We start from the raw sequence: 25,469 nt of genomic DNA, 5'->3' as shown, positions 1-25,469 counted from the left end.
GAGATATCAAGATTTAAAAAAGAAAAAAGAAAAAAAAGAAGAGGGATTAATGGGCAAGACTTATCATGAATGTACAGATAAAATGCTCTATTGTAGAAATGAAGAAGTAAAAAGAGTCATAGTTGAGATTTATTTGGTACTTTGGTCTAGGTTTGAGATTGTTATCATTTGCCACAAAAGAATCTATAATAATTGGACGACGTCGCTTCATTTATAGCTAAGGAGAATTATGGAAAGAAACTTGGAGAATATGATTTTTGCAAGTACTAACGATAATCGATCATAGTCTATGCATCATTACATTCAAAATCCCAGCATGTTATAGTACGGTACCCAAAAGAATAATTTCATGTAAAATTCGGAAAAAAAAAAAAGATTAATCGATGTATCATTCAATGGTTCCCAAATTATAGAAATAGAAAAGGAAGAGAAACAATTTTTAATGATGCAAATTTTATATATATTGATGCAGATATATATGTGTAATAGTAATGTGAGACAGTCTCCAATAAGTATTTAAGAATTGGTTACATATTTCTAATTTCGGCCGTTGGATTACATCTTAAAAGACTATTAACAAATTTAATGAATGCAATCTAACGGCTAAAGATTAGAAGTATGTAACCAACTTAACATAAAATATTTATTGGAGAATCTCTCTAGAGTTAAGGTTGAAAGTTAAGGTTTTTTTTTTTTTTTTTAATTTTAATTTTTTTTTCTGGGATTGAGTTAAGGGATAATGAAAATAAAAATTATAGACATTTAACTAGATTAGTAAAAAGAATTGAAGTCCCAATATCATCCCTCCTAAAATCAAGATTTTGAAAACAAAACCATACTTGTTTGACGTATATATTTCTTACTAGTAAAGGTTGATTTGATAACTATTTTATTTCAGTTTTTAGTGTTGATTTATTTTGCTAGAATTATGGGTAAAGTGTATAGGGGAGAAATGATGAAAGAAGAAAGATGGCGGGAGGGAGGATGAACAAATGAAGGAGAAATGTATGAAACAAAAACTTGAAACTAAAAATAACTTAGGCCCGTTTGATAATCATTTCAATTTTAGTTTATAGTTTTCATTTTTTATGGTAAAGTGTAGAGGAAAATGAGAGTGAGAATAGAAGTGATGATGAGATTGAGACAGAGGATGGGAGGGAAGAGTAACAAAAGTGAAAACAAAAACTTGAAAGTGAATTTTATTGTTCTATTTCATATAAATTTCCGAATGTTATTATTGTATGGAGGTCCTTCAGTGTTGGCAATAATATGGAAGAGAAGTACACCAAAGATAATAATAACAATTTGGAAGAGAATAAACCCTTCCCTGTTAGTGTCCAAATGGAGTTACAATCTTATCACAAAGGATAAAGTAAGAAAGTAAATATGAAAAAAAATGATGAGAAATTTCTTGAGATTCTGTAATGTGAACCCGCACGAGTCTCTTCATTGGATTCTCTGTTTGATGCCGGGCTCAGCTGCGACACCCACATCATCTGACAACATGATCTCTCACCCTTGAAAATACATTATAAAACTAATTCATATTAATTAATTTATAATCCCATACACACACACCCACTGTCCCTTCTGTGTTCCTAAGAGGCCATTATGCAAATAAATAAATAAATAAATAAATAAATTAATTAATTAATTAATTAAGTCTAAGCTCAGCCCAAAAGTGATATTGGAAGGCATGCATTTTGTGGAGGTCTTTTACAGAAAAGACTGAAGACGAGGACACTAATTTTCAACATCAAAATGGTGGACCCTTCAGTTTGCAATTCTAGCCGTTAATATAGACTAAATAATTTTATTAGACAACAAATAGTGGCACCATATATGATTAGATATGGTGGGGTTCACTAATTGAATTTAAATTAATTAATACTCCAAAATTAGCCTGTGTAGGAATCCAATATTCAAAGACGTACGTCATGATGCAACATTGCTGATACAATTTGTCTCCAAATTAATTCCATTTCCAAAATTCTCATATATCAACTAGTTATAATGGGCGCGCAAAAAGTCTCGTAGTTCAAATAATTAAGAGTATTTATTATGTATTTGAGGTCTTAAGTTGGTTCCTGTCTTTTTTAATATGGCTTGTATAAAAAAACTAGTTAATAGGTGCAAAGAAAAAGAAAAACGAAGATGTATAATTTGCCACATAAACTTTCAATCTTCAATAAATTGAAAAGAGGAGTTTACACACAAAAGAAGTCTCTATGCTTCTCCTTTAAGTTGACTTAACAAACCAAAGCCTTGAGATGATTGGTTGCAAGCTAAAACCACACTCAAACCTCAAACCCACCCATTACATTTTGCACTCACCAACTCCAAATGGTCAGCTTACATTTAAAAAAGAAAAAAAAGAAGAAGCAAAAAGGCTAAAATTTAATTAGTTGGACAGCCCCAGCTAATTTAATTACTGATTAGTATAACCCTAGAAAATTGAAAACCCAACTTAGATAGTTGGCAAAGGAAAGGAAAGGAAAGGAAAGCAAACCCAATAATTGCTTTCTTAAACAACCCAACTCAAAATAATCTCATCCCACACTGTCTTCTCTTCAGATGATATGAAGAAACTTGCTAACCTAAAAGTAATATATATTGATAAAAGATTAAGCACCTCTTAAACTGATGAAATTATTATTTTTATACTTCTTCATCATGAAACTCATGGTTTTAAACTGAAATACCGCCATTTGCAAAGTAGAAGAAGAGCTCCAAGTCTGGGGGAGCAAAGAAAGCGATGGGAGATCTCCGAAACAAGCAGTTTGAAATCACTCTTTGCTTCTTGGGCGCCGGTGGACATGTCACAATCTCCGGTATCCGAAATCTCTGACCTTTTGGTGTGGAGCAAGCGCTTGTAGAGACATCATCAGGACCCTCCACATCATCTGCGCAGCCTTCGATCTTCGGAGGATCATCGCAGACCACGGAGGAGGAATTCGAAGGAGAATTCGAAGGAGTAATTTGTTGCTTACCCTTTTGGTGGACGGGCTTCTTCTTGAAATTGGTTTTTCTTGCCTTTGTTGTTGTCTTTGTCTTCGCTCTTGTTCTTGCAGATGGAGCCATGGATGGATATAAGGCAGGCTCTGGTAGGAGTTGTTCAAAGAGAAACAAAGTTGAATTGGGGAAGAGTTTGAAGCTGGCCAAGAAGGAAGAAAGAAGAAAATGAAACTAACCTATATTGGATGCTTTTTAAAGCAAGTAAATTTGACTGAAAAAGTGGCAAAAAGCTAAAATGATCAAACACCCCTTTGGAAACAAAGCCTTTTCAACCAAAGCTTACAACAACTGCAAGAAACCCCACTGCTCAGGGAGATTGGAAATGAGATAATTCTATCTCCCAAAAGAAAAAAAGGAAATAAACCCAGAAATACTAAGAAGAGACCAACACTAAACCAGCAATAAACATGCTTTTCCCTAATTTTCCATGGCAGCCAATAGAAGAAGTAATTAACAGAACTAGAATGCTCTAATAAAAACAGTAAAACCCCACAAAAACCTTGGTATGGTGGTGACCCACGAAGATGTTTGATGAAGCGCAGAAGAAAAACCCTACTTTTGAAGGAAAAGGAGTTGTATTTAATGGAAGAAAGAAAACATTGGAGTGAATAAGCTTGGAGAGAGAAAACCCGGTTGGTTAAGACTTGAAAAGCCCTAATTAAAACCCTAGAGAGAGAGAGAGAGACAGAAAGACACAGAGAGAGAGAGAGAGAGAGAGATGGAATGGAGAAGATGAGAAGAGCGGGATCTAATACTTATTATGTCGCCCCGTAGGGCTTAGTTTATATTGATTGAGGTAATTCGGGCAAGGCGGGCAAGGCGGGCAAGGCTGCCCGCTGCCCCGAATCAATGCCCAAGAAAACAGAGGAGGCGGAGGGAGAAAATTGAGAGAGAGAGAGAGAGAGGAGCCCGCTGCCCGTAATTAAAAGAAGAGCGATTTAAAAGTGATTAATACCTTCTTTTTTCCATTTTATAAATGAATATTTGAATTTATCAGAAAAAGACAATTATATACAAATTTAAAACCACGTAGTTTCAAATATAAGCACAATTAGCATTTTAAAAAAACTAGTGCAAAGTGGTGCAAATTATATAAACGAAACTATCCGACTAAATAGTATAAATAATGATCTGGAATGCTCCTCTGTTGTAGTGAGTCATTTGATTTTTAATGATTTGTGTAGGATTTCTACATCCAGATATTTTGTTAGTTAGTTTTTTGTTTTTTAAATCGAAGAGAAACTTCATTAGATAAAATTCAACGTAATCAAATTAAAAACTTCTAAAATACAAATTTCAAGAGAGTTTTTCTTAATTAACATTTGTGTCGATGAAATGAACCCCATTTTGCTAGCAAAAAAAAGAGAGTTACAACTAAACCTTCGGTGCAAGAACTAATACAGATTATAAAATCACATCTTATTAATGGTTTGGGCAAGTTTATCGAAATATATCTGAGATCTCTAGTTAATAAAATAATATTTGAATTGCTTCCCTCCTGCTAAGCTATTAAAAAAGAAGAAGTAAAATATCTGAGAGTGTTATAAAAATAACCTGGGATATGTGCGATAATTCTGAGCTGCAAGTAAAGTAGATGAGACACAGCATTTAACGAGGTTCGGCTATGCCTACGTCCTCGGAGAGCAGCAGCAGTAACTTTTCCACTATGTAAAAGGATAGAGCTACAAGTTTAGTGTTTACAATATATGTGGCTCACTGAATTTTCTCTCTAGGAGAATTTCTCTCTGCTCTCTCTTTCCTCTTTCTTCCTTCTCTTCCTTTCTCCTTTTTTTCTTCACCTTCTTCTTTCCGTTTCTCTTCTTATTTATAGGCTGAAATAATCACTATTCATCACTATTCATCACTGTTCACCCGTGACAGACAAACTCTATCAAAGCCGCCAAATGAACAGTAATGAACAGTAATGAACAGTATGTGTGGGCTCCATTTCAAGACTTTTATAACACTCCCCCTTGGAGACCACATGACCCTAGATTGGTTGCCTCATTAAAACCTTGCTTGGAAAAACCCAGTGGGAAAATCTAAGCAAAGGAAAAAGAGTACAACGTGCATATGTCCTATGTTAGAGGACTCTTGAATGCTCCCCCTGATTTTGCATGCTCCAACTTGATTGCTTGCAGAGTTGTCGTAATCCGATGCCATGTACTAACTTTTGGAATGTATATTTCGGCAATGATTTAGTGAAGAGATCTGCCAGGTTATCACTTGAGCGGATTTGTCTGACTTTGATTTCTTGACTCTTCTGGAGCTCATGTGTATAGAAAAACTTTGGTGATATGTGTTTGGTCCTGTCACCCTTGATATATCCTCCTGTAATCTGAGCAATACAAGCGGCATTGTCCTCATTCAGAATTGTTGGAGTGTCTGTTATTGAGGGTAGGGCACATGTGCTTCGGATGTGATGGATTACCGATCTTAACCAAACGCATTCACGACTGGCTTCATGGAGGGCAAGTATTTCCGAGTGATTGGAAGATGTGGCCACTAATGTTTGTTTTGTTGAACGCCATGAGATCGCAGTTCCTCCACATGTAAATACATACCCAGTCTGTGATCGTCCTTGATGTGGATCAGAGAGATATCCTGCATCAGCATAACCAATAATACTCTGGGCGTTGGTCGATTCACTGGAATAGAATAACCCCATGTCTGTTGTCCCACGAAGGTATCGTAGAACATGTTTGATGCCGGTCCAGTGTCGCCTTGTTGGAGCAGAACTGTACCTTGCTAACAGATTTACTGAGAATGATATGTCTGGTCTGGTACATTGTGCGAGGTACAATAAAGCACCTATTGCACTAAGATATGGTACTTCTGGACCAAGGACCATTTCATCATTCCCTTTTGGACGATATGGGTCTTTCTTAGTGTCAAGCGATCGAACGACCATTGGAGTGCTAAGTGGATGGGCTTTATCCATGCCAAACCGTTTCAATACTTTCTCAGTATAAGTTGATTGATGCACCAAAATTCCATTAGCACTGTGCTCAATCTGCAAGCCAAGACAATATTTTGTCTTTCCAAGATCCTTCATCTCAAACTCACGTTTGAGATAATCAACAGTCTTTTGAAGCTCTGCAGAAGTTCCAATTAGATTCATGTCGTCGACATATACTGCCACTATCGCAAATCCAGACTTTGATTTCTTAATAAACACACATGGGCAAACAGGATCATTTGTGTATCCTTCCTTCAGTAAATACTTACTGAGACGATTGTACCACATTCGTCCAGATTGTTTTAGCCCATATAATGATCTTCTCAATTTAACTGAGAACATGCCCCGTGGTGTGTTTCTGGCTGCTTCAGGCAACCTGAATCCTTCTGGAACTTTCATGTATATATCTGTATCCAATTCTCCATACAAATATGCGGTAATAACATCCATGAGTCTCATTTCAAGTTTTTCTGAAACCGCCAAACTTATTAGGTAACGGAATGTAATTGTGTCCATTACTGGAGAGTACGTTTCCACATAATCAATTCCAGGCCTTTGTGAAAAACCTTGCGCAACGAGTCGCGCTTTATACCTTGAGATCTCATTTTTCTCATTGCGCTTTCTTGTAAATACCCACTTGTAACCTACAGGGTTCACATTGGGTGGAGTTGGACTAATATGTCCAAAAACACTCCTTTTTTCCAAAGAATTTAATTCTGCCTGGATTGCATCCTTCCACTTGGGCCAATCTTGCCTCTGTGTACATTCATTAATAGAGCGTGGTTCAATATCATCATCTTTTATTATTTCAGCAGCCACTGAGAATGCAAATATATCATCGATGATCATCTCATTTCTACTCCACAATTCATCAGTGGACGTATAATTTATGGAGATTTCTTGACTTTCAGGTACGGTTGCCACTTTAGGGGCACTTGTCTCACCAATGACGTTTTCCTTGTCAAGAAGTACATGTCCCTCTTTAGGGGCATTTGAATTATGAATTGTGGGCTCTCTATTTATTTCATTTGGATTCATTTTGTCCATCAACTTCCTCTTTCGAGGAACTGAATCCTTTGAGCCTAGTGGTCTGCCACGTTTTAGGCGTGCAGCAGATGAACCGTTTGCTGGCACATTGCTTTGTCCATTATGGACATCAATCCGTGCGGGTGCATTTGCAGCTGGGATATGAGATTTTGTCACCTTTGCTGCATCATTAAATGCATCTGGCATCTGATTTGCAATACTTTGGAGGTGAACAATCCTTCTTACTTCGTTTTCGCATTGAGCAGTATGAGGATCGAGATGAGACAATGTGGATACATTCCATGATAATTCACATCGTTTTTCAGGAATGAGTTTGCCTTGTTCTTTAGACACAGATTTTTCTCCCCCTAATGGTGGGAAGATTGTCTCATCAAAATCACAATCCGCAAATCGTGCGGTAAAAATATCACCCGTCAGGGGTTCTAAGTATTTGATGATAGATGGTGAATCAAAACCAACATAAATTCCCAATCTGCGTTGAGGGCCCATCTTAGTACGTTGTGGTGGTGCAATGGGCACATATACTGTACACCCAAAAATTCTTAAATGTGAAATGTTTGGTTGATTTCCTAATACGAGTTGTATGGGAGAACATTGATTGTTGGCAACGGGCCTTAATCGCACAAGTGATGCTGCATGTAAAATGGCATATCCCCAAGCAGAAACTGGCAACTTTGTTTTCATTAGCAAAGTGCGTGCTATCAATTGAAGGCGTTTAATTAAAGCTTCTGCCAAGCCATTTTGAGTATGCACATGGGGAACAGGATGTTCAATATCTATGCCTAGTGACATGCAGTAGTCATCAAAAGTCTGAGATGTAAATTCACCAGCATTATCGAGTCTGATTGACTTAATGGGATAATCTGGGAATTGAGCTCGTAATTTAATTATCTGAGCCAAAAGCCTAGCAAATGCCATGTTCCGAGTAGATAAAAGACAAACATGTGACCATCGGGTAGATGCGTCCACCAAGACCATAAAGTACCGAAATGGTCCACATGGGGGGTGAATAGGTCCACAAATGTCCCCTTGAATTCTTTGCAAAAATGATGGAGACTCAACATCAACCTTTGGTTGTGATGGTCTGATCACCAACTTCCCTTGTGAACAAGCTTGGCAAAAGATGTCACTTGATAACATAATGTGTTTAGTTAATAAGGGATGTCCTTTAGAGTTGGTGATGATCCTGCGCATCATGGTGGATCCAGGATGACCCAACCTGTCATGCCAAAGCTTAAAAGCATTTGAGCCAGTGGACTCTTGGTCCATGACACTATGTGCCTCAATTGTCCGTATGGTTGTGTAATACAACCCTGATGAGAGCTCACAAAGCTTCTCCAGTATACGCTTTTGGGTATCACTGGAGGTAATACAAAGATATTCCATGTTTTCCTCTATCTTTGTTTCAACATGGTAGCCATTCAAACGTATATCTTTGAAACTCAACAGATTCCTTCTGGAGTTAGATGAATACAAAGCATCTGGAATGGACAGTATTGTTCCATTTGGTAACATAATTTGGGCTCTTCCTGAACCTTCAATCAGATTTGCAGGACCTGATATGGTTGTTACCTTTGCTTTTGTAAGCATTAATTTTGAGAAATACTTCCGATCTTGAAGGATCGTATGAGTAGTTGCGCTGTCTGCGAGACAAATATCTCTGCTATAGCCTTTGTTTTGAGGGCATCCATAATTTACATCCATGCCACCAAATAAGTAAAATAAGCTGGGATCAAAAAGAAGACAACATTACAACTTTTATTGGATTGAAATTTAAACAACACTTCAGCTAATACAAATAGTACAGCTAATACAAATAGTACATTAAGGGATTTAATCTAATTCGGACTCATAACCTTCATTCCCTCTTTTAGTAACAAAATCAGAAACATCTAGATGCGTCTTGTTTTGCTGACGTGATATTTCTGATGAGCCATCTGTGGCTGGCGGAGCATGATCAATGTAATTTATCTCCACTTTCCTGTTCTTAAGTGAAGCTTGATAGAGATCCGCCAAATGCCTGGGCGTACGACAAGTGCGCACCCAATGTCCCTTTGCTCCACATCTGTGGCAAGGGCTTTCAACATTTCTAGGCACATGACTCATCTGTGCCTTTCCCTTATTACGGGATGCATATTTGCCATTCGTGGATGGACCACTCCTTGGTCCTAAACCCTCTAAACGAGCACCATGATTTTTTCTACTTCCTTGCCAGTGGCCACGCTTGCCCCATCGCCCACGTTTATGGATATTACCACGAGATGAAGTGGCATTCACTTCCTGAGATGCAGCATTTATTTCAGGAAGTGGTGCTGAGCCCGTTGGGCGAGATTGGTGATTCTTTAATAAGAGCTCATTATTCTGCTCAGCTAACAAGAGGCAAGATACAAGTTCCGAGTATCTCTTGAAACCGCTATGTCTGTATTGCTGTTGAAGGAGGACATTTGAAGCATGAAAAGTGCTCAGAGTTTTTTCGAGCATATCCTCCTCAGATATATTTTCCCCACATAGCCTCATTAATGAGGTAATTCTATGCATAGCAGAGTTATACTCGGACACTGACTTGTAATCTTGAAATCTCAAGTGGGTCCATTCGTATCTAGCTCTTGGGAGAGTCATCGTCTTCTGGTGATCGTATCTTTCACCTAGAGCTTTCCACAGAACCAACGGTTCATCAACCACCACATATTCGCTTTTCAGCGCTTCATGGATGTGGCGGCGAAGAAAGATCATGGCCTTCGCATTCTCTTCAGGCGAAGCATCATTCTCATCTACAATTGTTTGTCCGAGGCCATTGGCTCGTAGATGAATTTTGGCATCCAGGACCCATGATAAAAAGTTGTCCCCGGAAAGGTCCAAGGCAGCAAACTCCAGTTTTGCCAAATTTGCCATCTGAAACTTTAGGCTCGAGATCTGGAACATTAAGCCACTTATTAATAGGAATTTCATTATTCAGGTATATTAATTGATGATAAAGTGTCATGAATTTGCTGTCCAAAATTTTAGGTTCGAGATCTGAGATATTAAGCCACTTATTAATAGGAATTTCATTATTCAGGTATATTAATTGATGATAAAAATAAAATCATGAATTAAATTGCTTGCTGTATGGACGTTAATTCCGCACCATACCTTAAATGTGCGGTAAAGTAAGTGTGCTTGTATGGGCACTAATTCTGCTCCATACATTTAAATAAAAGCAAAGGCGTGGACGATAAACCCGCACCACCCTTTAAAATAAATGTAAATGTGCGGTAAAATAAATTCATAAAGTAAAGTGTTAGTATTAGTAACGGTCTCCCACTGATAATATGTTTAGTATTACCAAGGGTCCATTTTTGTTAATGGTTAGTAATTACATAAATTAAAGTGTTAGCATTAGTAACGGTCTCCCACTGATAATATGTTTAGTATTACCAAGGGTCCATTTTTGTTAATGGTTAGTAATTACATAAAGTAAAGTGTTAGCATTAGTAACGGTCTCCCACTGATAATATGTTTAGTATTACCAAGGGTCCATTTTTGTTAATGGTTAATAATTACATAAAGTAAAGTGTTAGTTGAAAAATTTCAGAAATAAAAGGAGAGACTATCGTGCTGATAACGTGTTATAAAAATAACCTGGGATATGTGCGATAATTCTGAGCTGCAAGTAAAGTAGATGAGACACAGCATTTAACGAGGTTCGGCTATGCCTACGTCCTCGGAGAGCAGCAGCAGTAACTTTTCCACTATGTAAAAGGATAGAGCTACAAGTTTAGTGTTTACAATATATGTGGCTCACTGAATTTTCTCTCTAGGAGAATTTCTCTCTGCTCTCTCTTTCCTCTTTCTTCCTTCTCTTCCTTTCTCCTTTTTTTCTTCACCTTCTTCTTTCCGTTTCTCTTCTTATTTATAGGCTGAAATAATCACTATTCATCACTATTCATCACTGTTCACCCGTGACAGACAAACTCTATCAAAGCCGCCAAATGAACAGTAATGAACAGTAATGAACAGTATGTGTGGGCTCCATTTCAAGACTTTTATAACAGAGAGGTATATAAAACGAAGAAAATATATTTAATCTGGTTTGCCTCCTAGGGATTACACAGACCAAGAATAATATGGGCAATGCAAGATAGCCACCTGCCCGAGAGGAACAGTTAATAGTTAAGATTCTATTTGATTACATGCAGTACAAAATTAATAATTATTTTATTGTCATAGTTATCTAAGTTTGATAAAAAAGAGCAAATGAGTTGGGAAAAGATATTCACTCACTGTTTTTGTCTGCAAGCCAAAATTATTATTTTGAAATGCATTCATGCATGGTTGGTGCCCCTCTCCATTTTTTCCCCCATCTTTTATGAGAATTTTGTCAAGGCAATGTCAGTGCTTCTCAGGGTATCCTAAATACAGGAATTGTATATTTGTACACGTGTCCCAGGGTACTTGGACAGAGTCATGGCATACAAGAAAATTGTTTGGGATTGGTTTGGTTTGTGAATAATGAACATGGGTCAATCTAGTTTCATGTTCATGTTACTATTTGAATATATTAATAAGCTCTTTGGACGTTAACTTCCCATGGTTTTGTTTTGACACCATACTTCTAGTGAGGCTGTCTTGTAGGTTTGTCTATCTAAGATAAGTTATATATGTACATATGTTTTAAAAACTATCAATTCAAATAGTTATTGAGGTAGCACGTTATGTTTTTGGATTGTCTGATTTGAGGTCAGATATAGTGTGATTCAAATTGATAACTTGACAATCTAGTTTGATAGTTTGGCGAGACATGCATAGTTGTTTAGTAAGAAAATATTTTGCAAGTCGAATGCTTTCACAATGAATTGAGAAGGTTGATATCATTCTAACCTACCATCATTGGTTGGATTGGATGAGTTGGATGAGCTAATGATTTGGTAGTTGCATGATTTCATTGTACTTGTAGCTCAAGTGATTAACAACATTTATCCATATCAGTGAGGCCGTGTGTCCCAATTCCCCAATACCGTTTGTGAACTTGTAATTGAAGATGGATCTAGCTATTTATGGCATGAGAGATAGAGAGAGGGGTTGACTTTGGTTATAACTAATGAGCAAGCTTGGAAAAGCTGCTAAACATGCTATTATTTCCACAAAATGAGCATTCCAAAGTAAAATCTCATGTCAACTAATTACACTGTCTGCTCAAAATGAAATAGCTTTCAGCAGAGAGAGCCAACCTCACCGTAATTCTGGCGGGTTGCACATGAATGCCGTACACAAACTTAAAGGAAGTGAAAGCAATAATAGGGATGGATGGAAGTCACCATAATCTTGAGGTTCTCAATGGGATTTTATAACTAGCAGCATTTTAACTTGTAGTTTTTCAATACCATATGACAACTCCAACACAACAATTTCAGCACCAACATAGACAGGAAAATACTTCCCTCTCCTGCAAGTAGGAACTCATTCATTCCTGCCAATGGCAATTTGACAAGTGTGTAGAAGTTTTTCCTTTTGTGTTTTTGATGAATTATTTTTGCACAAGTGTCAAACCGAGATTTGTAAAAAGGAGGAAGGAGTCTAGCAATATCCTACATTATATTACTCTACTCCTACCAATAGCCATAGTCAATACTGCAAATGTATTATAATTATTATTATCATTTAACATACACTGACAAGAAAAACAGGTTTACAAGGAAACTCTTTTACTCTAAAGTTTATTCTTCAGTCTCCTACCATATGATCTAAAGATTTGTCTTCGGTTTTCAGCCACGGTACAGCAATATGATGGTTGGTTTAAAACTCCAGTTCAGAAAATTCAGAAGGGAAAAGGGGTGGAGAGAGTCAGACAAGTTTGCATGAAATCTGTAAATTACTGAAGCAACACTGTACAAGAAGAAAAACACAAGTATTTGATATCATTGTCTAGAAAACCATAAGCAAACCCTTTTTTGTCTACATAAATAAGGAAGCAGAACAAAATAGGCATCCATATTCAACCCATCTATGCCTAAAATATCAATAGTCGATACATGAGAAACAGTTCTTAGCCAACCAAACTTAAATTCTGAAAGATAAAAAGAACTCGACCTTAAATGTCATCAATTTCAGGGACCTATGTATTGACCCAACATGTGTCCAGCGATATAAAGTTAAGGCAACAGAGAACCTTAATTAACGGACAAAACTAGCATGCAAAACTTCTCCCAAACCAACAACTAGAAAATCTAACTGAATGTCTGCAAGCAAAATTCCAAACAGTGAAATAAAAGATTATAACAAGTACATAATGGCAAATGATAACAAAGATCTATAAGGATCACCGTCCTCTTGAAACTGCTTCATCCAACTCCTCGTGCGATGAGGGGAACAACTCTATATATCGACTTCCAAGTGTCATCCTATCCTTAGCCATAGCTGCCTTGGAATCTTCTGCACTTGCAAACTCTACAAACCCTTCCCCAGTTGGCCTGCCTTCTGAATTCATTGTAAAATGAACTGAGCTCTCTGACAACACAAAGTCCTTAAAAAAATCCATTATGTCATCCTTGCCGGCGGAAAATGGCAATCCCCTCAACCGCAATACCCCTGTATGTTCTGCTGAGTCCTTCCCTTCATCATAAGATTTGGCCCTTGGAACATTTCTGCGAGGGGAACCGCCACGAGCATCAGAAACTTCATTTGCTATTGCCTTGTAATATTCCTGCCTCTTACTTCTGAACACCTCAACATATCTCCTGCCCATATTCTGCCTATTCCTTGAAAGGGCAAAATCAACCTGAAGAGGATACCCCAAAACACAAAAGGCTTCCCCAGTGAACTTGCTATTCTTGTGGACAAAAAGAACATCAACGATGTCAAGCCCATGGAGAAACTCAGCAACATCAGCTTCTGTGCAATCAAATGGTAGACCACGAAGTTTGACAACAGGGAACGGTGGAGGTTGTCCAGCATATGCATAAGGAGTTGGATTGTACATATAACTTGAGCCAGGGGAGGTCCCATAGAATGAAGATCCCGGGTCACCTAGCCGCTGACGCTTTGCACCCATGTCACGGCCATCACCACCATCACCGAATTTACTTTAGTTCCCAGTGACGCCGAAAGCAACAGAAAAGAGAAGCAAATTCATCAATACTCTTATCATAACTAATTACTCAGCTACATTAATAAGCATTCCAATTATCAGCCCAGCAGCCAATTATGATTAAAACAAACATGAATCTTGGTGGAGTAAGAAGAAAATGGACAATACATGTTTCCTACTAGCTTGGTAGTTTTTGCAGGAATAGCATTTCTCATCCAGTTTGCATTAAGTCACAATTTTTATATTGCAATACACATGAGTTACAACCTGTGACCTAAAACAAAACCTAGAAGAATAATAGCTGCACTAAAATGGAATTCAAGATTAGGAATTCATGAGGTACTGTTTATAATACTCAGCAATATATATTTCTAAGCTTCAATTTCCTAACAATTACATTTGCAATCAGGTTATTCAATACGTAATGTAATGGTGCAATCATAATACACAACTATGATGATGAACACCTATGTCAAAGTATTTACTAAGTTCAGGTACTTGATGAGTAGAAAAAAGAGGTTTACATACCTAAGCTGTTCAACATGGAAGACAATGACAATAATAACCAGAACCAAGGTTGTAAGTCCAAGATAGCAATCATAAATCCAGATAAAGCCGGATTTCAATGTCCAGGTTTCTAGTCCAAAGTTCACTCTTGAAATTAGTTATTAAGTAAAATTTCAACTTGCATCAATTTGGATGTAGCATACAACTCTGGAATTGAAGTAATCAAAAGACACGCTTTCGGTTGGTTGAATTTGTAACTAGAAAGGCTAATACAGCACCCAATAATCTTGCTAGTTCTTTTTATGTTCTTTGTGTGGATGTAGGAGAATGAAGTCCCCAGGTTGATTTTGTCTTTGTTTTCCTTCCTATATCTCTGTTGTTTAGCACCCAAAAAAAACTGCGCCTTCTCACACACGATTTTATAAAAGTCTAGATTTAATCAACGTCATTCGTATCAAATTTTCATGTGATGTGTATTGTAGCTTGTCTCATAGTATCCACAATATTATGCTCCACCTTCGCAAATTCCAGAGTCCATGAAACATCCCATATAACTACGTATTACAGCGCAGATTAACAAGCAGCCCTTGTGCACTAACTCCTTTCCCGATGTGGAATACTTGCAATGAATCATAAAGAAACCAGCATACCCATAATGCACCAGGACAAATTGTAAATGAATGAATATCCATCTTTATTACGGCGGTATCTAACCTTAAAAAATTATAGGATACTTCTTCTCAGTGTTGCCAAGAATATAGGCAAGCAAATTATTTTTTTCAATGAGGAACTTAAGAGGGAAGATTTGATTCATAAATAAAGGGACTAATCTTAAGTACAAAAGGTTTAACAGGAAACAACACCACAAATCGAGCCCAACTCGAAGTTAGTGAGTTTTTTTTTCTTTTGGTCAATGAAGTTAGTGCATTAGGGTTGACCATTACTTGACATGACTCATAATGGCATGACCATCAAACAAAAATAAACAGGTCGGGTTAGTGTCATTCACAAATAATCTCGACTCGAGAAAACTGTTTGATTAATATCATAGGAAGACAAGACTAAAATCTTCCATTTCTTAATATGTATTGTATGACTCCTTGTAGACTTATAATATTTTTTTAAATGGTTTTTCTAATATCCGGATGAAGTGGTGTTTTATTTTATAAGGAACGTATGAGTAGTAAGTTTGGTTAGAAATAAGAAAAACCTTGTTTTAATTTTTTAATTCATAATATATATGGACCAACCCAAACACGACACCACTAATAAGCAGGTTAGGTTAGCGTCAAACCATTCCACTGTTTAACAAAAGAGTTCGGATTAGGGTTGACTAATATTGGCAATAACATAAATGAGAAGACATGAACACTATCCACTAACATGACTTGGCAATGAAATGAGAATTGACCCAACCACAACACAAGTAATGTCATGTCATCTGACAGAGTTAATAAATCAAGTTGGATTAGAGTTCTTGCTAGTATTCAATATGAATTAGATTGCAAACCTAACATGAAACCCATACGACTTGAATGCTACTCTAGGCCTGATTAGGTCCAGAGTGTGAAGCATTCCCTTTGGGGTTGAGGTACTAGCTTTTAAACCTCAAGGAGTAGGGAAACATCTTGGGTGTAAACATTATGAAATAAAGAAAAACGGTTTCTTTTGTGCAAAGAACAAAATTATATGGTTATTTCTTGGGAGAATAGAACAATTACATTTTGTCAACAAATCACTGGGACACTCGTAAGTATATTTTTATTATCCATATCAATAATACTAGGTACTCTTTACCTGGTTTTAGCTACTGGAACCCCTTATAAAATAATAAAATAATTGGGAAACTTTGATTAGCAATGTTCTCTGAAGACATTAATGAGGTCAAACATTTTATTCAGGTTTCAAATAAGATTTTCGAAATTGTTTTAGTTTCTAGTTTCATGTTTCGATGAACTTTTTCCTTTAACTGCTTGTCTATTTTGAAACAAGGGAATTAATCAGTTCCTCTAAAATTTTAAGCATTGCCCAATTTTCCTCAGACCCATAAAGAACATAGAAAAAAAAAATCCCAGTCCTATCATTATTACCTAGTGAAACATATAAAACCACGACTATATAATTACGAACGAATTACTGAAAACTAGTTTATTGGTCTGAATAAGGGTTCTATAATCATAAATAACTAGCTATGCTCCTTAAATTTGTTAAATTCTCATCGTAGTTAACAATATAAAGCCAAAGAAAACAAACACAGAACATATGAATAAAGAATTAAGGAACTTAATCCTAATCATATCAATTTAAGCTGTTCAAACTTCAACGAAGGCCTATGTCAACCCCTTTTTGTTCAAATCAAATCTAATCCAAACAACCCATAAGTTTTCAACAAAAAAGAAAAAAGTCGAATTTAAATTCTGGGCATTGTCCGATTCATACCACTCGAGAATTAAGCGACAAGAACAAAAACAAAAAAAATAAAAATCATAAAGATTAATTGATAAAGCCCATCGATTGAAACCAGTCGAGAAAGAGGACAACTATATATGAATGAAATAACCTAAACATGATGAAAAGAACGAGAGAAATCGCAAAGACGATTCTATTTAATAATAATAGAAGAAGTAGAAGAGAGAAAGAGCAAGAAATTGGAGAAAAGGAAAGTGTGTTACCCTCTGTAGAACATGTTCGTAGAATTATCGTCGTCGTCTTACCCACTTGATGTTTCTGTCTCTTAGCCACTTCAGAGTTTCCTTTCGAATTAGAAGAGAAACGAGAGCCCAGGTCCGAGAGAGCGTCTAATAAGAAGCAGGAAAGCCAAAAAAACAAAAAAAGAATAAAAAGCCTTGATGAATGAATATTTTCTTCTTTTTGGTTTTTTTATTTTATTTATGAACAGAACAACAATTTCACATGGCCAAAAAAAAAATAGAACAAAGAGAAGTAGCGTTAAATATAAATCGCTTTTTATTAGCTATTATTATCATTATCATCACTGTATTTATTAATTTCTTACATTTATTAAAACATAAAAAATTAAAAATTATGTGAAGAACACGTTAAAATTCGTAATCTAATACTAATACATGTGTTGAGGCCTAAAAATTCAAGGGGCTAAGCCCAGATTAATTTTTGACCCAACACAGATAATTGAACGCAAAGGGAGACCGATCGGGACAAAAGAGAATTTGTAGGACACACCAATACAAGCCACAGGCCACGTGTCATGCCAAGCAAGCACATGCAAAAGGGTCAAGAGCATATCGGCTTCACAATACTTGGCCCAATTATAGCCTATCACGGCATGATGAAAACTCAAAACGCAAGCATGTTAAATAAACGCCATGCAAAGGACCACTATAATGATACCCCAAGCCGTGCCACAAGCTTAAGTGGGCCCAAGCCACAAAATTACCCGAAGCTTGTTGAGAAGGTTGTGGTATGGAAGGGAACAAGTAATCACAGGGCCCATTAAGGGTTCGAAGAATGAAAGTTTTAAGTTACTTGGGAGCATTAAAACTCAAGCCCATTCCTCGGGCCCAAATACATGGGTTAGCATGAGAGAAGGAGAAAAATGGTCCAAAGCCTTGGGAGGGCATCTAGTAATCCACTATAACACTTAGACAAACCCACACTAGTAAAATGCCCAAAATAAGCAAGCTATTTACGGCAGCTTGACGAAAACCCATTAGATGCTGGAGATAATATGTTAATAACCTAACACTGTACGCACAGGCCCAGCCCAACGCCTTATGAAAATCAGGCATCGTGCTTCATCTTTGTCAAAGCTTCAAAACGGTCAATGAGAAGCCATAGCAAGGACCAAAGGAAATCTATGAGTGAAAGAAGAGTACCCACTGGACAAAAGACTATACCCATTTTCTTTTCCTCTGTTAGCTCCATTTTGAAAACCAAGAGGGAAAACAAGTGGCGCCTCACCCTCATGGGGAGGTCCAGCTGCGTCAAACCCTTGGAACCACAAAGGGCTCATTACCCATGCGCCTTGGATAGGAAAATTTTACCAAGTAGGATTGAATGGGAAGAAGCAAAGAAAAAGGGAAGAAGAAAGCTAGATAAAATTAGGGTTTTCCGTGCCTATAAAAGGGATCCTCCTCTACCCAACAAAATCACCATCCAGAGCCTGACCAAGCTTTGTCAAGCAACTAGGAATTTACTCAAGCCACCCAATCTTCTTCTCTTGCTGTTTTCTTCTTTCCCTAGGATAGAAATCCTCCTAGTTTTTTCTTTTGTCCCATTTTGATCTTCGTATTATGCAAGAAACTCATGCTCTCTCTCTCTCTCTCTCTCTCTCTCTCTCTAGCCATTCATTAATTCGGTTGTGTTTATTTGGTTATTAGTGAAATGGACCTGAACGTAGTTTTCTAAAGTTTTATCAAACTTTTAAAACTCTTTTGGGAGCTTGGTTCTTGAACTTAGGCGTTGGGGGAATCCTGCTTGTTTTCTTCTCGCAGCAGCCCAAGCCCATACGTCAGGCTGCTGGAACAAAAAGACCCCTACAACATGATAAAATAAATTAGATTAATTAGAGAAGTAGTTGATCCGATGCGTATTCATTAGCTCCCCAATTAATGACTCCCCCGATTCACGACTTCTCCTGTTCCATGTAAAGTATTTTTCTTTTTCTTTTGTTACAATCTTTATTATTATTATTAGCCGCCTTATACAAAAACCTATGTGATTAAAGACGCAAGTAGCATACTTAGAGCATTTACAATAGTGCTCCCTATTTTTTAGTTAAAATTTAGTTAAAAACACTCAAAAGTTATTTTAGGAGCTCTCTATAAAATTTGAACTCCAATCATACTCTCTAGTTTAAGGATTCATAAATACTATAGTTATTTTTTATATTTCAATATGATTGGTACATTTCTATAAAAAAAAAAATATATATAAAATAGTTAGCATTAATTAAAAGTTTAAACTATGCATGATAAAACTAAACAACATTAAATTATAAAGAGCCACTATGAGTCATTTCTCTCTCTTCAAATTTAGAAACTCCTAGAGATCCTCCATATTTTAAGAAGTGAATACATAGCATGGTTGAAGTTATATTTTTCCAATTCCTCTCTAAATTTATCTAAGGAGGTGGTTTAAAGAGTCCCTTGTAGATTCTCTTACACAAAAACCTACCAATCATTCTTAAGGGGAATTGTATCTAATTTATAACCGTATTGCTGACTGAGCCAGATATCATATCAAATCAAACACATTTATCAGCTCACAGCTTTGAACCAAAATAGGGTAAAAAAACCATTATGGCTGCACTAGAATGGTTACTACTATTCATGAGCCATCCAAAGATCATGGGCTCTTGGCAAGAGTTTAATTTTGACAACATAAATTTTAAACTGTCAATGTCATAGCATTTCATGCCTACACACTACTCTTTAGACTTTATGTAGCAACCTCAAGTTTAGTCAGGGAGCCCTCTACTCAACACAGGCTTAATCTGAACCGTCAAGGTTCAGCACAAGTTTACATAAGAAAAGCCTAAAAATGTTCCTCTTAGGAGAGAGCTGTAGACCATTCCACATTGGATACTGTCAAGTCTCATAGCTTCCTTATGAGGAGAAACATCCTCTGATCAAGTTCAAAGTTCTTGAATTGAGAGGCTTCCCCCTTCAGCATCATCAAAAGGCCACCAAATGAAGCATTTACCTCCCTGAACCCAAAGACAAGAAAATTAGAAGAGAACAATAAAAAAGACCTTCTCAGTTAACATGACATAAAGTTTTACTTAAACCCCAATAATTTGTCTTTCTGAATGAAAAGCAATCAGAGCAAATGACTGTCATATGATTGGCTTCATTATCCTCCACAATATGTTGCAGAAATAACAAGGATCTGAGTCATAGTTGTAGGGGATATGATGCCTTGTAAGTGGACTTCATCAAATTCATGTCAGCTTATACCAATTCAGAAGAGCAACCACTTTCAGGATACCTACATTTGATATTTTCTTCGTCTTTTTTCACAAACATACAAACAAATAGCACACTGTAGATCCTAATAATTTTTTTTAATTACTTACGCTTTGGGATCACGTTTAGAACCTTCAGAAATTTTGAAAAGCTTCCCTTGCATGACGTATTCATATTCATCGGCCAATGTCTTGCGATTGCCCTGCAAAAAGGGTACCTTTATTAGTTAGGCGTAATATGGCTCAATAATTTGGTAAACAACCAAACAGAAACTGCTACAGCTAAGCTACGTCAAGAAAACATGGAACACATAATCATCCTCAGAATCATCTTCTCAAGGCGTTGTCAATTTGTCATTATCAAAGATGGCTTTTTCATATATTGACCTATAAGCTATAATATCTGCATTTCAGATACATGATCCAATACAGGTAGAAACTATCACCAACTTGATGTGACAGAGCCCAGTCATGGTATTGGATTGTTTTTCCATTTAAGAAAAAATTTATTTGAAGGCAAGAAGAATAGAAACCTAAAAGCAAAAAAAAATTTCTAAAAAAGAAGGCGTTCACATAAATAACAAAACTCAAGATGTGGCCCCAATCTGCAACTTTGAAAATACTAATGCGCAATCACCCGTTGTTCCTTACTAATCAAAAAGAACACATGGCACACAAAGAGGTAGGCCTCCAAAGTCCAAACTACATCATCCTTCTTATAACAAAATGACATGCCACACTGAAAGGAGCCCAAACAATGTCCAAGGATATACACGAAATGCCAAATAAAGAGAATGCAAGTTCCCATAAGTTAAATCCACCTACACAAGAGTGTAATAGATTTTGGTCAACCACGTCTGCCATTTGCAATGTAACAGCCCTCACCGTAAATTTTCCCCTAAAATCAAGTTATTCGACTCATTGCAGTTTCTCTATGGTGCCATCCATCCAAAAAACAGTTTTTATGAGGAACTTAGAACACTAGATATTTTATTAACGAAAATAGATTCTGCTCCCACTAAAGCCCAATAAAAAGATCTAATAGAAAAAGACATCTACGAAGACGGCAGCTTCTCCAGCATAATATAAATAAATAAAAAAGCACCCCACCCCCTTACTTTAACCCAATAAATTACCCTGCATAAAAGTATTCCACCCTACAACCTCATAACCATCCACTTTCTAATGACCCAGATCCAACTCAAAGAAGAGAGCTTCCTTATATCAACAACCAAGCTAATCAAAACAAAGAATGAATCTCAAAGAAGAGTGTCACCACACCATAATTTGTCCAAAATCTCAATCTCAAGCCATCCCACACTCCTATTGTCCTTTCACATACCAAACCTACATGACATTCTCACTGGCCTCCTAAATCAACCGCATAATTTGTGTTCCATCATGACATATAGAAACTGCTAGAGAACCCAAAATAACAATTTTTTTTTTTTAATTTAAAGAATAAACCCCTAAAACAGACAGAGAATGGAGGTCCAAAAAATAGGGTTTCATGAAAATCCCAGTTCTGCCATTTGTGCTAAAAACCCTGATAATAACTCTCAAGCTAATAACCCAACTTGTGAATTCTTTTCAACTGTACACTCCATCCACAAGGTACATGCTTTCATACATGTCACACTTTTCCAGTATAGATACGGTACAAACAAGCAGGGAATTACCCCATAAGCAACATTAAAAAAAAAAATTAAGAAAAGGAATAAATAGAAGTCTACCTGAGTGAAATAGCCAGTATCAGGTGTTCCATCCAAATTGATTGTGGAAGTTAGAGCCATTGAGAATTTCTCACCTTCCCTCATGGGATATACCTCTGAATTCACATCTAGGTGCATGAACATCTCGCAAGTCTCACTCTTTGCTTCGATTCGAGTAACTACCAAGTACCAAAAAAATTAACGAAACAAGAGAAAAAAAATCATCTTGAAATTTTTTGTACAAGAATGTTTAAACTTGCAATACCTTTATCAAACTTTTTGCCATCTGGGTTCAGTCGCAGAATCTGAAATATATCCTCGAACAGACGATCAACCATCCTTGCGTCTCTCACCACTGACTGTTGTTTCACCAGAAAACGACGGCGTTTTCCACCTGTGAATCGAGTCCTGGAGACGATGGCTAAGTAAGAGAGAGAGAGAGGACGAGAGGAAAGGTGTGATGCGGTGCGTTTCTAATGCGGGGCTAATATCTCCCCCCTTGGATCTATTGAACGGTCAGGATCTGCCCAGAAATGGCATCGCCAGTTTATTAATGAAAAAAACAAATTTCCTTTTTAATAAAGAAAAATAAGAAAATTTGCCCTCCTTGTGAACCATTGTCGGCTACTGCGACACGGATTCAGAATGGTTGGCTTGACCAATTTGTTTCCCACCTTGCCGTCTCTTTGTTTGTAGTCTCCCCCGTCTTGATTCACCACAAAAAAGAAGGAAAGCGAAAAAAACGTTCAATGAAACCGACGCTGCTTTTAAAATTTTGAAAATTACTGACCATTTTCAAGTCCAACCCGAGGGTCCTAAACTCAAATTTACAAGACTCGAGAAAACCCATGAGCTTAAACGAGCACTATTATCATAATTTGAAGTATCACAATTATTAAATTCACCATATCAAGTCTTGAAGAAAATACAAAACATAAAGTGGATTTGAGGAAACCTTGAGTCTTTACTGATTCAAATACACATAATAGCAAATTAATGTCCTAAACTGACAACAATGTCCAAAAACAACTAAAGCAAATTGCAACAAAATCCTTCGGTTGCTGAGCATATTAATTAAATTTAGAGGAAATGAGAATTTTTTTAGTAATGTTTTGAAAGAATAATCGGATTAAGAATTTAGCAAAATATATAGGGTCATGTAATCAAATAAAAGCATCATCCATAGCTAATCATCATGAGACGTTTCTTTTACTATACACTTGTGTTGTCAACCAAAAATCTAACCGAAGAACTGTTGATAGCTTATACTATCATTATGGTTCAAGCCCCTCGAAAGACAACTCGCATACCGACCCGACCGGTGTGACCAACAAAGAATTGCTCAAAGAGAATGTGACAGATCAGAATGAGACTGGTGGTTCACAGACTGACCTGACCACTATGTCATCATGTCTTACAGATGCATTAAATGAAAAAGCCTGGCTGAGTACGAAGGTTGGTTAAATGCGCATCCCATCCTTAAATAGGTGTCGCCATATCCATTAGTCCCCGAATGAACAGACAAGTGATGGGAAGAGATCATATAATTCATCTCCCATCCTTGGTTACTTGTCACTTCACCACCTGACCTCTGTCCAGCTATATGGTGACCATAGGCAGCACATTCAATGCAACTTAGACCAGGGGAACAAGAGATCAATATCTTCTCTACAAAATATCTTGATCCCCCTCTCCCTATAAATACCCTTCACCTACACCAGGACAGAGGTAATAACTTCTTCATATGATAAAAACCCTATATCCATTCTCTCTCAAACAAAAGATAGTTTCTGACTTAACTTTCGAAGAGGGTTAGGCTGGAATCAACTCCAGTCCACCATAGTTCTGATATCGTTTAAAGTGTGTGGATCTTCCTTCAGAGCTTACTCAAACCCGAAGGCCCAGCACAGGCCCAAACCCAGATAGGGCCCAGGTTATCTATACGAGAAGGATACACGATTAACAAGAACATTTATGGTTTTATTGCATGTTTACTTACCAGCAATGAGTATGGGAAGTATGAGAGAGATTCTAATACCTAACTTCTCTCACGTTTACTAAAACATGTGAATCCCACCTTAAAAATGTAATCACACACCCTTAAAATCAGAAATTAGATCGACTAGGGAGTTGTTGACCTAATTCCCATTCATGTTCTTCCTCTTCCTTCCAAAAATTAACCTTACAACTTTACAATTCTCATTTGATTTCTTAGTGTTTTTTGATGTCATTGGGGTTTGAACCTAATAGGGGCGGAGCTGTGTAGGGACTAGAGTGGTCCCAGGCCCCCTTAATCTTTATATCCCTTGTATTTATATATTATATATGACATATAATATTATAATATATTAGATTATTTTCGGGATATTTACTCTAAAATAAATAATATATTAGGTTCTTTTTGTCCACAAATTAACCATAAAACTTCTTAATCACTCTTCTACTTTCTCTTAATAGTGTAGATGATGAGATTAAAATATGAAACTAAAGACAATTATGATTGTAATGAATGGATAAATTATTAATCAATATGAATGATATTATGAAGTGGGCTAAACCGAGTAGTTAGTATCGTATTAACTTATTTAATCAGTTAGTGCTTGAGCGCTCCTATTCAAATTATTTTTTACAGTGCGTTTAGATGAGGAAATTTAAAAGTACAAAGGATTTCATAAATGACGGAATTAATGTTCTAGAATTTGTAAAGTTTTTTGTTTGGGTGACGAATTTAAAACACAGAATTTAATCTTTATTTGGAAAGTTATATTTTTTAAAAACTCAATCTCTCTTAGGATTTTAGAAATAACAACTTTTAGATAGAATTTAAAGTTGGAATTTATGATCTCCAAATTCCATGTTTTTTCCCACGCGGAATTTCTAAATTTCTATGTTTTTTTATCCAAACACGAGAATTGGTTCATGTCAATTTAGAAATTCTGAGTTTTGTCAAAATTCCAAGTTTATTTCCTTCATCCAAACACACAATTAAAGTTTTGTGAAGGGCCCCCTCTAGTGTGAAGTCTTGGCTCCGCCACTGAAACCTGATATCACTAATCTACATGCAAATGCTCTTACCATTAAGTTATGCACTCGCGTGCTAGTTGTTCCATTCTTGTTAAGTAAACTTGCCATTTTTATTTATTTATTTTTTTAGGCCCGTTTAGTTCAGGAATGGATTTAAGGAGAAATCATTTCCCATGTCATTTGTCAAAGAGAAGA

The 25,469-nt window shown here is 36.6% G+C and overlaps 3 protein-coding genes across 3 annotated transcripts; all 3 read right to left on the bottom strand.

Annotated features, from left to right (window-relative positions):
- On the bottom strand, nt 2,689-3,081 carry LOC18778670 (cyclin-dependent protein kinase inhibitor SMR13). The gene has a single exon (XM_007212365.1). The coding sequence runs from the start codon at nt 3,079-3,081 to the stop codon at nt 2,689-2,691; it is 393 nt and encodes a 130-aa protein (XP_007212427.1).
- On the bottom strand, nt 12,927-17,424 carry LOC18778818 (heterogeneous nuclear ribonucleoprotein F). Its single transcript, XM_007211826.2, has 2 exons — nt 17,267-17,424; nt 12,927-14,082 (listed from the first exon to the last, which is right to left on the bottom strand). Exons 1-2 carry the CDS (start codon nt 17,278-17,280, stop codon nt 13,320-13,322), a joined length of 777 nt encoding a protein of 258 aa, XP_007211888.1. The 5' UTR covers nt 17,281-17,424; the 3' UTR covers nt 12,927-13,319.
- Nucleotides 19,858-22,766, bottom strand: LOC18778776 (DNA-directed RNA polymerases II and V subunit 8A). The gene is made up of 4 exons (XM_020562858.1): nt 22,516-22,766; nt 22,272-22,429; nt 20,650-20,741; nt 19,858-20,280 (listed from the first exon to the last, which is right to left on the bottom strand). The coding sequence occupies exons 1-4, from the start codon at nt 22,586-22,588 to the stop codon at nt 20,169-20,171; spliced, it is 435 nt and encodes a 144-aa protein (XP_020418447.1). The 5' UTR covers nt 22,589-22,766; the 3' UTR covers nt 19,858-20,168.

The sequence above is a fragment of the Prunus persica genome, chromosome G4 (genome assembly GCF_000346465.2).
Source record: "Prunus persica cultivar Lovell chromosome G4, Prunus_persica_NCBIv2, whole genome shotgun sequence".
Taxonomy (NCBI): Eukaryota; Viridiplantae; Streptophyta; class Magnoliopsida; order Rosales; family Rosaceae; genus Prunus; species Prunus persica.
Note: the sequence above shows the minus strand (reverse complement) of the source record. Positions and strands in the feature narration are given on the sequence as shown.